General features: G+C 39.9%; 1 protein-coding gene across 1 annotated transcript; it reads left to right on the forward strand.

Moving 5' to 3' along the window:
• The first annotated feature begins 878 nt into the window (after positions 1 to 878).
• On the forward strand, positions 879 to 13408 carry dbndd1 (dysbindin domain containing 1). The gene is made up of 3 exons (XM_083940549.1): positions 879 to 1008; positions 6069 to 6206; positions 12894 to 13408. The coding sequence occupies exons 2-3, from the start codon at positions 6137 to 6139 to the stop codon at positions 13046 to 13048; spliced, it is 225 nt and encodes a 74-aa protein (XP_083796675.1). The 5' UTR covers positions 879 to 1008; positions 6069 to 6136; the 3' UTR covers positions 13049 to 13408.
• Positions 13409 to 14939: the final 1531 nt, after the last annotated feature.

Below are 14939 nucleotides of genomic sequence, written 5' to 3' on the forward strand. Positions count from 1 at the left end.
GAATCCTTTTTCTTTATGTAACAACTGTTTTGAACTAGATGTCTGCCTACAGTCAAGTTCACCAAGGAATCAGTCATCTATAACACTCTCAACAATGTGTGTACAAAAATACACGCAGATGCAAATAGAAATTGATACAGGATTGACAAAGGGCAAAGTGTGTAGTGTTTGGATGTTGTAAAGAGTATATACAGGAAAAATAGATTGAGATATCTAAGCATTACAATAAAAATAATAAATAATTTATTTTAAAAAGCGACAATGCACATTAATCAACATTCAAGAGTTAGCTGAAAGGCTAGTTAGGCTTATCTTATATTTCTTTGGAATATGGCAGTGAAAAAAACTGAAGTGCTTGTTTGAATAATGATTCCAGTGGTGTACAGTATTAGACCAACTTATCACACAATGTGGAAGAGAACCGTTAAGTGGAATATTTCAGTTGATAGGAAGCTTCTGGTAAACCTGGAGTTGGCCAAACTCATCTTTACTTTATTACTTTACTTTACTATCATTGTTACCTGCGGATCAATGTCAGGTTTGGTAACTGAGTGGGAAAACATAGCATTGGTATTGGTAACTTGACTGTAAAAGAATCAGTTTCCCCTGAATAAATAAAGGGTGTCTATCTATCTAGTACTTAGGATCTCTTAAGTTATTTATTCCCCTTCATTACCGCAAGTCTTTGTAGATTTTATTGCAATTTCTTCATTGTTCTGGGAAAGATCTAAACCTGAGATTAGCACTAAAATAAGTAGAGCAAATAATGCTTTATAAAATCTCCTAAAGCTTATGATAGCTCCACATTTTTTTCTCTTCGCTTGTCTCACCATCTGTTCCTGTCTCTATTTGTGCTGATAGAGCCCAATAAAGACATCCAGAAGCTGCTGAAGCCCTCCAGCTCAGGTGACCTATCGAAGGAGTTGTTCCACCACCCAGCAGGGGAGGAAGAGGAGGGCAGCCTGTCAGGGCAGACTGCTAGCCTGCTTCACATCACCGAGAAGAGACGTGAGTACCAGGGGAAGTGGGTAAAGAGAAGGCAATATTAGGGTGTAAACAGTGATACACACTTAATATAAGATATTAAGCATGTAAACAGTGATACAAATGTATTGTTGGTAAAGAGGTGTTACAGGCTAATTATGGGTTGGAAAGGCTTTGAGCAAGATCAATAGCAAGGGTCTCCAACATAGAAGGAAATTAGAAATGTTGACATAGGAGGGCAGAGAATATCCTGCTTCTGTTAAAGAGTGTGTTATCAGTAAAAGGCCCTACTGGATCAATCTACAATAAAATGTAGTGCCACATAATGAATCTTACATAACTATCTTGTATAATATTGCATACATATCTGGACTATGGAAGTCCTCATCCAGTAGAGTCCAGGTTGTTTTTCTCTGATGATAAACCCACTGAATGATGGCTGCCTATTTTAGGTTTTCTGGTCCTACATTCTCAAAGACCACTGCAGCTTAACCTTGGTTGAAAGGACTCATTGTGCATCAGTGCCATACAGAGGCTTCCCTGTACATGCTGGACTCAAAGCTCAGGGCACAGAACTACAGACAGATACTGGGTCTACACGGGTGACAAGGCAACCTTTATCTGCTTCACTAACCAAACACTTTTTCAGAGAGACAGCTCATCCAGAGGCTAATGTGTGTGTCTCTATGATTTAACTTGACCCAATAACAAGCCGTTCCACCTGGCAGTTCAGTTAATAGTATGTGGCTTTAAAGCAAAGACAAAGAAATGAAGTGGAGGAATCAGGAATTAAATGAAAAACTGTATCTGCTCTTTAAATTGTATGTGTATAATCCATTAAGGTTGTCGTCCACAGAGCAAGCTTCATCTTAAATAAATTCCCTTGCAAATTATCTGCAGTTTTATGTCAAAAAAGGGGGGACCACAGTTTATTTTATAGGTCCAGAGCAAACAGCAAACCCACCTAAAAAGAAATTTAAACATCCCTGAAAAGAACGAGTTGTGAGTTGGTTTGTGGCAATTAAATCATTAAAAACAAAATGCAGGCACAGTAGATGCACTAATGCATACAAACCCAGAGAGAAAACGGATACATTCCCCTTTTGTTATTGTGATTGGGTGGATGGATGGAATTGGAGATAAAAAATGTATGGTGACTGCTGTGCAGTAGTCTTAGAGCAAAAAACAGTGTGCATCTGTTTGTATCGATCTTTGATAGGAGAAACCAGGAGTCAAAGGGAAGAGCAGATAAATACGGGATTCATAAACTTTAGCTCAGTTCCACTAAAGCATGCTTTATTCATCAAACACTTTCAGCTAGCTTGTTTTCATCACGGTGGTGAATAAACCATGATATGCATTTTGCGGCACGATTCGATTTTGATGGACTTTGCTCTGTGTGTGTGTGTGTGTGTGTGTGTGTGTGTGTGTGTGTGTGTGTGTGTGTGTGTGTGTGTGTGTGTGTGTGTGTGTGTGTGTGTGTGTGTGTGTGTGTGTGTGTGTGTGTGTGTGAGTGTGTGTGTGTGTGTGTGTGTGTGTGTGAGTGTCTTCGTAAAGTTAGAAATCACAGCTTATTTGCCTCTCAGTATAAGTGGACAAATGCCTGGATGCTCAAATCATGAGGATGAGGAAAACAAACAAACACTTGCAACAGAATATATTGTTTAGAGAACACATTTTTTTTGGCATTGCATGTTTAATTTTCTATCTCAGTACCTTTGCCTTTTCTCCATCATATTCATCAGAGCCCAGTCATCATTGCAAGCTGGCCTCAGGCCTGACTGATGACCTCAGAGCCTTGATAAACCAGTAGACAGGGAAGGGGATTACACAGATACATGCAAGGCACATCCTTATCCCTTCTCCCAAATATGAACTCCTCACTGTTCTTTGTTGCATCAGTTGAATCTTTCTGTGTGCTACCTTTCTACATGCAGGCGAAGAAAGGACAAAACAAATGAAAGGAAAACATTTTTATACAACATCAAATTGTCAGCACACATACAATTATTTGTACTAGTGTGATATTCTGAATTAAAAGAAGCATAATTTCACTGTTTGACTTGAAGGGAGCTTTACTTCACACACACTAACTACAAAGGCATAAAATAGAAATAGAAAAATATGCCGAAAAGGAGTTAAAATGGATCAAATAACACAAACTTGATGTTACAGGCTACCAGGCTGTGGGCTTGCTGTAGGAAAAGGCGACGTTTTTTACATCATCCATATGCTTTCGCTTTTTTTTTTGTCTCAGCGTGGATTCTCTTCTGTCAGTCCACCCCACTGGCATCTCAAAGCTCCCCTGATTAGCTTTTGAGGCAGTTGTTTCATTGTGTCTGCCTGGGAGAGAAAACGTACTGATCAATTATTCAAGGAGACGAGGGTGTGGAAGAGGAAAAGGGATGGAGAAGAGGTGGTTAAAAAACAAGCACAGTAAAATGGGAATTACCTTGTAGCCAATTGATAAATAATGGCAGAAGATAATGCGGTTAGTGTTCTGTTTTGCATAAGTCCTTCCTTCCTCTCCATCTGCTCTCTCTCCTTTCCATTCCTTTCTTATTTTGTAACATTTTCCTTATTACCTAGCTTCATCTCTCCCACTCCTCTGATCATCCTGCCTACCCTTTTTTCTCTTCATCGCCTCCTCCACAATTTCAACCTCCCTGTTTCACTGCCTTCAGTTTCTTCACCCTTACAGCCCGAAGGAAGTAAAAACATATTCAATAACACAGGCAAAAAGCAAGGGATGAAAAAAATGAAATGAATAGAAATATGTGACTCTTATCAACCAATAATTGTGTATAGCAGTGTTTCTCCCCTGGATATAATCAACCGCTCAGACTGCAGACAAAAGCTTTGAATGTGAAATATTTCTTATAGTTCTGACTGTTGAATATTGCTGAATATTGCTGGCAAAAGGGGGGTTTCTGAATCGTTTCCAATAACAGAAGTGCTTGCCATCCAATTGCAGAAATAAATGCAACTGTTGCAGAAATCTCCAAATGTACCAACCCAAAAATGCTGCAACAACTCATGAGCTCATCTAAAATGAATCTTCAGGTTTCAGATGATATACACCACATGGCATTACCTGTTGACCGGCTATCTCTACCTGAACATCACCTTTCTCTCTCCCCTACCCCTTAGATATCCAATAATAGAGTGTGGGGTTGAGTTTTATTTAATGGGTAATATCAGAATATAAGTAAATTAGTGTTTACAATGATATTTCCAATTTGTCACATAAAGAGAAGCAAATAGTTGGGGACTGAAATCAGAATGAGAATCACAATCAGGATCAGCTTTATTCGCCATGTATGTGCAAACATACAAGGAATTTGACTAAAAATACAAAATAAAAATAAATGGAGCCATGAGGGGACCTATAGGTGATTACTGCAAAGTAAAATGAAAAATCACTTGTTTTGAGGGAATGGTTGATTGAGAGTTCAAATCTGAGGTAAAATTTTGTCAATTTAGGAAAGTTATTAAAGATAAACTTCACCCATTTTAATCCATCTGTATCATGGCAATGTTAGCAGTGTGTTCAGAAGAACGATGTTTGGCTTGTCTCCATGGCAGAATTCCCCACAAATCGGAGCATCTGAGATCTGCAGAAAACCGTTCACTCTCCTTTCCGCAGTGACTTATGCTTAATTGCTGAACACACGGTCACTGGCTTTGTAAATATTCATGCATATTTTATCTACCTGGGTCATGGCTGGCATGTAATCCCAGTCCTGGTTTTGAATATGACAGTGGGACTGTACATTTGGGGTAGAACAGAAGTTTTGGAGTGAAATAAAGGACAGGCAGGGTTGGTCTTTGTGTTATATCCTGTTGATCGCGTTCAGACTTCAAATTCCAAAGTTATTGCTCATTTCTTATTTGTATTCTCTCATGGTCACTGCTTCCTCATTTTTCATTCCAAATGTCTCTTGGCATTTCTGTTATTGATGTTTTTAATTTGAACCATGACATAACGACCAGCCACTGCTTCAGCATGATGAGTAGTCTTCTTTAAAATCAATATATGTTCTCTATCAGGAGGAAAAAAGCAGGGGATTGGATGTAACAGCAGACAAAGAGCCACAGGAGAGTGGGCTTTACCTCTTCAACTATTATTTTAAAAACAGCCTGGAAAACAGCAGCCAAACGACATGGATAATAATATTTCAACCTCTCACGTAACCCATTGTTTAAGAAAGTCAAGTGTCTTATTCAGACTGGATGTTACATGGCAGACAAGCACACACTGATTCACAAGGAAATACAAACTCACCTCCATCTGCCTCAGTGCGGTCTCCAAACATCTCTCTCACTATAATGAATAATTAGTTCAGCTCTATTACACAGAGTCACTTCTAACTTGATGCTGAGACAAGCAGGTGCTCTTGGACCCTTGGCTTTATGTATTAAAGAGTCTTGGAATAAATTTTCCCTTTACATACATAAGATTTTAGTTTTTGGACGCAGCCGATTGGAATGCTGAGCATGCCACATGTGAATTTGAGCCTGTTGTGTGCAGCAGGAGTGACTCCTGACTGTCGAGGAATCTTGTGCAGAAATGAACAGGTGCAGCACACCCCGGGGAAAGATGGGGATCACAATGCTTTCAAGAACTGTCTATTTTTATCTCCTCTCACTTTAGCTCTTCATCGACTGCCTGTTGTAACACACAGGTGTCATGCAGAAACAGAGATACTTACTGACTGACTGAGTGGCGAGCTGTCTGAGGCAGATTTGAGAAACCTAGTGTGTGAAATATTTCTGAAGTGAGGAGTACTGGGCTTTGTAAGGGATGTACAGATACACAATAAAAGGGTAAAAATGTTCTTTGTGAATGAGATTTTTACAAGTGCCAGCTATTGATCTGATTTTGAGTACAATGAAGATTCAAGAGCATTAGATGATGAGCTGAGAAACTCTGTGTTGAGAACTTATGCAGTTTATCCCCCATTTCTTTTTGAAGAGCTGCTTTTATTCTGCACTCTATTCAGCAACAAAAACGAGTGGATCATTTAAATCTCTTAACCTGGCTCCATACTAAAACCATGCTGCTTTCTCTCTCTGCCTCATAGAACCACTGAGTAGTGTGTCTTCTTTGGAGGTGCACTTTGACCTCCTGGATCTAACTGAGCTGACTGACATGTCCGACCAGGAACTGGCTGAAGTTTTTGCTGACTCTGATGAGGAGAACCACAACGAGTCTCCGGCAGGTAAGGCTTCTTAAAATAAATAAATCTATATATTCTTACAATTCACAACAAATAATTCAGAAATAAGGGAAGGGGTAACGTCTTTGCACTGACAGATGCACACAGATTTAAGTCATGCAAGTGCAAACACAAATAATTAGAAACAACTTCCTGTACTAGCATGATATTTTCTTTGCACACTGTGCCCTTTCGCGTTAATTTTAAAAAGCATATTTGCTTCAGTGTGTTACTCGTATTATTAAATGGTTGAGGGAGCATTTCCAAAATTAAATTCCCTCCCTGCAGTCCTTTACCTCCCTTACCTCTTTCAGTTACTTTTTTAGGGGTGAAAATGCCTGCAACTATAATTCTGAGTGCAGTATTACTCAGTGACCCAGGGAAATAGAATATTTATGTGTGTGTGTGTGTGTGTGTGTGTGTGTGTGTGTGTGTGTGTGTGTGTGTGTGTGTGTGTGTGTGTGTGTGTGTGTGTGTGTGTGTGTGTGTGTGTGTGTGTGTGTGTGTGTGTGTGTGTGTGTGTGTGTGTGTGTGTAAGAGAAAGGGTTTTACAGCATTATGGCCTGGCTGGGTCCTAAAAGAGCCTGCTGAGCCATAATGATTTGAAATGTCACGTGACTCTCTTCAGGGACTCATCAACAACATATTTTACATTGCCTGGATAAATGCCCTTAAAAGGTTAAAATGCCCTTTCTATATTGTCTCACTCGGTTTGATTCCTATAAGAAATAGTTTAATTTAGATTATATCAAATAATAACATATAGAATCACAACTGAATCACTGTGGAAAGCAGGAATGAAGGAAACAATGTTGTGTTCCACCTAATTCACAGATGACTAATAGAGAGAAGAGACAAAGAAAATACATTTCACCCTGCATGTGTGTCACTGCAGCAGGTACTGTACAGGACAAAGGCTAGCATGCCTTTCTCCTGATTCGCACAAGGAAGCACAAAATCTTTCTAATGTTTTATTTATGACTTGTGGGCCTCATCCTGCATGCGGACAGTGAACTCCATCCTGCAACACTCCTGCCTCTCTCTCTCTCTCTCTCTCTCTCTCTCACACACACACACACACACACACACACACACACACAAAATTTGCAAATTTGCAAATTTGTCTTGCTATACTGCCTTTGACGAGGGGTGTAACAAATTCTCATACTTTGGCTGAGACGTAATTAGTTCAAAACAGATATTCATCATCCTAGTGACTTAAAAGAGAAACTAATGGTGGACTCCAGTCTTTGAATCCACTGAAATCCAACAGATTTTGGATTGTCAGATATACTTCTCAGTCTAGCCATCTCAAAACTTTAAAGTTTTTCTCATATTCTTTCTGCGTGCTTCTATCACTTATTTTCTCCCTCACTCGTTATTATAACATTTCCTCCTTTAACAACATCTCCCCTTCTTATCTTTTATGTTTATTATGTTCCATATCATGGCACAGCTTGTTAAGTGTGAGTTATGGTCTTACTGGGCCATCTGTGCTCTCTGCTGGTGTCTGCAGCTCCAAAGCCAATTATTTAAATGAAAGTGCAGAGGCGCACCTTATGTGCAAGAAAGACCCATGTTCTACTAAAACCTTTTGCATTGTTGAGTGTAAAGTACTCTGCACTCAAGCAAAATGCTTTACAAAAACAGTCCAGTTTATTATATACACGAGAGGATTCTTAATAAAAGCTCACCCAGTTTATTTCTCACTGCTGCGAGTGCTATTGTAAGACAACTGTGGTGTATGAGGTTGCTCAGATAATCACCATTATGGACTAAGTGAGCTACAACAGAGTTACTTAAAAAGGTTGAGTATTAAGAATGAGAAGAGCACTGCCATGTAGTGTCTCAAGATCATAGTCGCAATAACAAAAAAGAATTCCAGCAGTCGGGTTGCCAGGTTTGTTGGCCGAGTGTGTCAAGCGGTCAATCGTCAAGTCAAGTGATACATCATAATGTTCATCAATTAATTAATCATTTTGACTAATCAATTAATTTTACAACATTATTTAATCTTAGCCAGCCAGCTCGAAGTCCTTCTTTGAGTGGTGTGTAATCGATTAGCTAGCTAGCTCTCAACTCAGAATGATTCCCTGTTTCTGTAGCCTGATCGGCGTGAGCAAACCAGCAGCTTCCACTGCACTGACAGTGAGGCTGAAGGCAGATGGAGAGATGGAGAGACTGAGGTTTGCACAAAGATAGCTGTCAGGCAGTGGTGTGGTGATAATGAATATAGAGATGGGTAAACTGACAAATACAGAGATGAACCACCTTCTTTCCCTTCATTAGCTTTACTGTAGCTAACCACAGACAACCCTGGCAACGCAAAATGCCAGCCAATATTGGCTGGTACAATGTAAACAGAACGTGACAGAAAGTCAATGTCAAACCCAAATTTTTTAAATATTAATTCAGACTAAATATATTTTTATGGAAAAGCAATACTTTCATTCTGTACCCCTCAAAATGACCCGTGGGTGTATTATTAGAAAAAAAATGTAGCTTTTAATAAAGATTCTACATATTCAAAAATTAAAAAAAAATGTTTTCACTCTCAGAATTACGTATTCAGATGATTAATCTGTTTTTTTAAATTCATAATTAATGTGAGTGATGACCTCACAATGAGCATCGCGTGTCATTCACTCTTGTATTTTTACCTGCATAAATAAAAATAGATCAGCCATCTGAGAAGGCAGCAAATATTCCTCCTTGTACAAAGTATTTAACCTTCTGGTGTGAGATGTATCATTTTGTGCAGCACTTTTCTGTAACTTGCTTTCAAATCTCTCTCACTTTTACCTGTGAGCTGTTTTTGTCTCACACTCACCACAGACAGGTCTTCTCTCCTTCACCCTCTGTCTCTTAGCTTGTCTTTATCCTTCATTCCCAGTCTCTGTCTTCATGTCTGCCTCAGAGGACGGATAACAATCCCAGATTTCTGCATAAAGTCTGTGGACATACTGTAGAGCAACTGCAAAAATGTTGTGTATATAGGGCTACACAAGATGTACAGAAAAGCAGTTGCACTTGCATTGAGTTTTGGGGCTGTGAGTCATTTTGGATAAAAGTGTCCATTAAACAAGATCTCATATATTGCGCTGGATAAACAATAAGATGCTAATGCTTGATTTGCTGATTTGTTTTCCACGCTCAGTATGTGCCCTGTCACATGTCACTTTGTCAATAGAAAATTCAAGCATTCTCATTATAAAACTATACTTGATGTGTGATTGTCTAAACAGAAAAAATGTACATTTCACACAAAGATATTGTCTCTTTGTCCCATACAGATGTTGCGCTATGAAGACAATGACAGTGGGTGTGTGTGTGAAAGAGGATTTATGCAAACAGCGACTTATTGTACGAATCTCAGCTGTGGGGACCAGCTGTTCTGTTCCATCTGGACTCTCTAAAACCTCCCTCATTTTTCAGCTCTGTAATTTCATGGAAGGCAATTTTTGAGTTTAAGTCAGATGATTTGTCAATAAGTCATCAGTGAGGTCAGGGGAGAGTTTGATTTGAAGAGGTCCCATGTTGTAAAAAAGTGAGATTTCCATGTCTTTTTTGGATTATAAAGCAGGTGTAGGTGCCATATAAATACTTGGCGCGCTTCCATTAGGGTTGAATACCCGCAATGCTGAAACCCCTAAATTGCATGTGAGTCACTCGAGTGGCCGTTTGACCGGCCATTTTTTAAACCCTGTCGCAGAGCAGGGCCTTTTTTCTCCCCTAAGAGAAGCCTGGTTTCTTGGATATAACTCTAAATGGGATGTGACGTGTGTTGTGTTGGTACTTGACCCCACAACAACACAGCGAAGTAGACACTTTTATCCAGTGGTGTCTCGCGCTCTCCCATTTTCACAAACACACACACACACACACACACACACACACACACACCATACTGAGCTACTCCTGGATAGAGATACGCTATATACCTTCTCGAGTGTGCACCACTGCAAGCCTGTCTGTCAACACACCTTTACAGCGCCTGGAATTTTTAAGGTGGAGTGTTATGAAGGTAGAAAAGACAAAAATCTACCTTCATACTTGTACTTAAGTTGACGTTGTGAACCATACGGCCATCTTAAAACCAACTGCAACTATTCTGTGTTTCTCACTTGGAGAAAGAACGGAGCACCATTGCCCTATCAGTCTCGTAAATCCCTCTGGGACCATTTTTTGTAATGAAAACACGGCGAGTAAGAGGACTTTTGAGAGGTACTGTCCTGCAACTTCCCCAGCAGCCCAATACACGCCTACTCTGAAAGTATCAAAACACTCAATCTACAGAAAAGCTTACAGCCTGTATTCAGAAACTGTGCCTTTAAATGAGCCGTCAGGACTTCTGTACGGTTCTGATAAATCCAAAGTGCAGCTGTGCAAAGACATAGAGAGCGCACATGTGTAAGACCCAGAAACGCTGACCAATCAGAGCAGAAGGATTTTAAAGAGACAGGCGCTAAAAATGAAGATTTCAAACAAAGTGACAGTATGAAAAATAAAGTGTTTTTTTGAACATTTAAGTATATAAACGTTCTAGTAGAAACCCAAAATACAATTATGAATCTGACAAAGAGGATATGTCCCATTAAATGATTTTGTGTCAAAGGTTGCATTGCAATTGTTGTAGTATTGAGCTGCGTTGTGCAATATTTTCTATGGGAAACTTCTGAGTGGTTGCCAGAGTGTTGAGGGCAATTAGGAGTTGAAGGAGAGGTTAAAGGAAGAGGAGAGGAGAGAGCGAGTTCATGCTAAATGTAGGTTCTTCTTGAATAATTCACTTTTCCCTGCAGGAAACAAGGCCTGGTCCTTCTAAACCATTTAAACAGTAACCATGATCTAGGTTACTAAACTAGCACACCATTTTCCTTTCTCTATTCCCATGTTCATCTCTTTCACGTTCAAGCCTGATTTCAATGGCCTTTTTCATGGACAGTTCAACTAGAATTAGTAATCATGATCAATTGAACTTCGTAGCCACAGAGCCGGGAACAAACAGCACTCAGTGTTTCATCAAGCTCCAGAGGCACTGAACAAAAGGTTGACTTTGTCCAGTAGGTTTGCTCTTTGTTTTATACTCAAATGAGCCAAACGTCCCTGAAAAACTGCCCTAGGCATGACTTTGGCCTCCTATTCTTCTATTTGTCGATGGAGCAGTAACAGGGTTTTAACTGATGACATTGGTACTATAACCTATTGTGTTTATGTCTGGTTGATTTGATATGAGTTGTTTTTGGGGCAGGTATTTGTTTTAAGGATTTGTAGACATGCAAAATTTTCCATCCAGAGAAAAAATAAGAGAAAACAACTCCAGATGCACAAAACAAGAGCAAAATAGGGCAAACCCTAATCTGATGTGTTTGCTGTCAAACACCTGTCCTGCAGTGATGTCACTGCTTAGGTTGTAGCCAAAAGTGACACATGTTGTAAAGTTTTAATCCATCAGGAGGCAATGCAACAGCAGCATTTCTGTCTTGGGTCATTCAGAGGTCATTTATCCATTTATCCTTTAGGACCACAAGACCACGTTTTATAGACCCTCTATAAAAGCTCCTTTAATGTTAAAGGTCAAATTCCAGCTCAACTCACTTCCTCCGGGGCAACTTGAAGCTTTTAAAGACATTGCAGATAATATCTTTGAAAAATACTTGCCCCAGTTACAAACACTGATTGGGCTGTGCTAGGATTAGTGTGCACAAATAAAAGAGTGTTGTTTCCCTCTAATGGGTTCAATAAAACACAAATGTAACGGTTGTTTTTCTGTAGAAGAGTCTCAGAAACATTAAGTTATGCAACAACTTACAGAGTAAAGAATTTAATGGCTGCTAGCACAGAGGGAACACAGTGCAGTCCCCCATAGCCCGCGCACGACCCCGACAGGGACAAGCGGTTGAAGACGAATGAATAAATAAATGAATGTTCATCAGTCTTTTCATTAGATGTCAGGGCAAAAGCAGGTCAACAGGAATCTGACTACACACAAGGAACGCCACACCTAACACACACATTGCAGATGTGAGACTGGGTTGCAGACACATTTAGAAAGCCACATAAACACAACAAGCAGTAAATCAGCATGTGTTCATGGCACTTGCTGCAGCAGACTCCTTCATGCTGCTGAGGAGGTTGTTGTCCCTCTTTAAAATCCAGCAGAGACGCCATCAATCTTCTGAGATCAATATGTCTTATCTTCCTCCCCTCTCTCTCTCTCTCTCTCTCTCTCTCTCTCTCTTTCTCTCTCTTTCTCTCTCTCTCTTCGTCCACTCAGTCTCTAATGTGTGTGAGGATGTGGATATAGCCAGGTACTGAGCATGACCTTCATGTAAGAGATGCAACATTAGACTGGGAAGTGTAACACAGAATTCTCATAACAAAACACTATTTAGCTCATTATCTCACTTTAATATTCTATAACAATCCCTAAACATGTAGTGAGAGGGATCACAGTAAACTTAAATGAACAACAATCTGTAGTCTGTCTGAAATGGCTGGTGTGCATGTCTGTGTGCAGGCATGTTATGCTAAAGGATTTTAATGGCTGGGAGAAAAGCAAGCAGGAACTGTATCTTGCAAGGCCCCATGCTTTGAGCAGGTGTAGGTCACTGACTAACATAAAGACAATTGTTTTGTCTTTGGATTCCCGTTATCCTGTTAGTAACGAGTCATCGTCTGTTTGGTTCCCAGGTTCCCACCAGCCTATGTTACCCAGAGGTGGGTACATGCGCTCCCCCTCGTGGACACGCTGCAGCAGAGTTGAGCCCCCGAGGGAGAGAAAACACCACAGCGACTCAGACACTGCAGAGCCCCTGATGAAACTCGAGAGGCCGAAGCAGCCGTGATAGCTGGCGTGAGACAGGCAGCCAGACCTCAGAGAGAGAGAAAACCCAGAGCCAGACAGACACAGACAGAGCGGGAACACAAAGCGGGCCAAGAGGCCCCCATCTGCCACTGTGCACACATTTCATGGTGCTGGCGAGTTCAGGGTGAGCTCTGGACAACAAGCTATGTACTCTAACTAAAGATGTCGAGATGTGCAATACACACACTCTGCTCCTCTCTCCCTCTCTTCTCTTTCTCTGTTACACACACAATCATTGTGTTTTTTCATGCAAGGGGTTCTTAATACACTCTGCAATTTTAAGCTTTGTTTTTGAATGACAGACAGGGTATGAGGTCATCAGAATAACAGCACCTCCATGCTTACAGCCTCTCAGGGTGAGAAATAGCCCGGCCAGTGAGATTCGTTCCTAAATTGTGTCCAAAGCGTGTGGCCAGACATTCCATGTGAAGTTCAGACACTGGAATTCACACTGAATTTCCAGGATATTATTTGAAACATAAGTCAAACTGTTCGAAAAGGACATATCACGCTGAGGCAATTACGTGATATGATGGCTTGAAAATGTGACAGGGTTTTCTGTTTCCTGCAATAAAGGTAACTTTAATCAGCGGAAGTGGATGTCAGCGAGGCCACGTTCTTTATATTCATCACACTTTCTCCATCTTCATGAAGAATGCGTGTTATTACAATTGCCTAAATGAAAGGTTTTGCACTTCCCTCACTGAATTGTATGTACAGTGCCCCTCAGAATTATTGGCATTTGGTGCAATTGACACAAAAGATAAACAGACCAAGTAGCAAGCTATAGGCAATACAGTTTTCCACACTCAAATACTTTCTTTTTTCAAAATGTGTTTAGAGAAATATAAATTCTTTGTCATCCTTAAATATGATTACTGCCAGAATTGCTGCTTGTAGGGTAATTAGAGTTGGTCTTTCAGAGTTGGTAGATGCATTAACTCAATGGGTGATACTTGAAGTAGTTAGAAATTAAGGAAGAGTTGCATCATAGCCAGGTGGACCTCAGTGAGCTTTGCATGTATGCCAAAAAACAAACAAACAAGAAAGTGCCAACAATTTTGTTATCCTTTAATTACTGACACAATACTTCACATCTTTGTAAGCAAAGGTTGTAGCTGATTACTTGATTTATTTATCTCACGTTTAGCTTGTCTTTACCGGGAGTGCCAATAATTCTGAATGCTGTGACGTTATGGATCGAAAGTGACACTGGGATGATAAAAGAATAAACTAAAGTTTTGAAAAAGTCAATTTTATCGTGTCATTTATTAACTACACTTTGGAAAGGGATCCCCATGCTGTATTGTTGGGCGAGCACCTAGGCTTCACAGTAGGTGTCATGATATACATTTACACTACTCTAAACAAATCTCTGGTCTTCCTTATATCAAATTTGTTGGTTTTGTATTAAAAAAAAATAGCTGCCTGGGGTGGTACAAGTGGATGAAATTACTTTGGGTTCACACCAGACTGACAGCAGATAAGACAATTAATAATGTGTACACTGTAGGTGCTGTTTTCAGGTCAATGTCAATTAAAACAGGCTAAAAGTGTGCACTGCAGAACAGAAAGCACATTGGTTTCTTTGAGTAACATATGAAATGTACTTTAAATATTTCTGATGCAGTTACGGCTTGATCAAACAGAAGTAACATACTTTTGCAGATCACATACAACTTGGTGTAATACAGCAATGGCTAAGATCTCAGACATAATACTTTGTAAATAGTCATCAAAGGCACAAAACACAGACTAACAACCAGCCTGCTCATCATTATTAATGTCTTACATCTAGATGACAAAAATGTGCAGTGTCATGCTGGTTGGGGAATGTAGCCATCTTTTGGAAAACTGCCCATACTATTAGG

This window comes from Echiichthys vipera, assembly GCF_963691815.1.
Source record: "Echiichthys vipera genome assembly, chromosome: 1".
Classification (NCBI taxonomy): Eukaryota; Metazoa; Chordata; class Actinopteri; order Perciformes; family Trachinidae; genus Echiichthys; species Echiichthys vipera.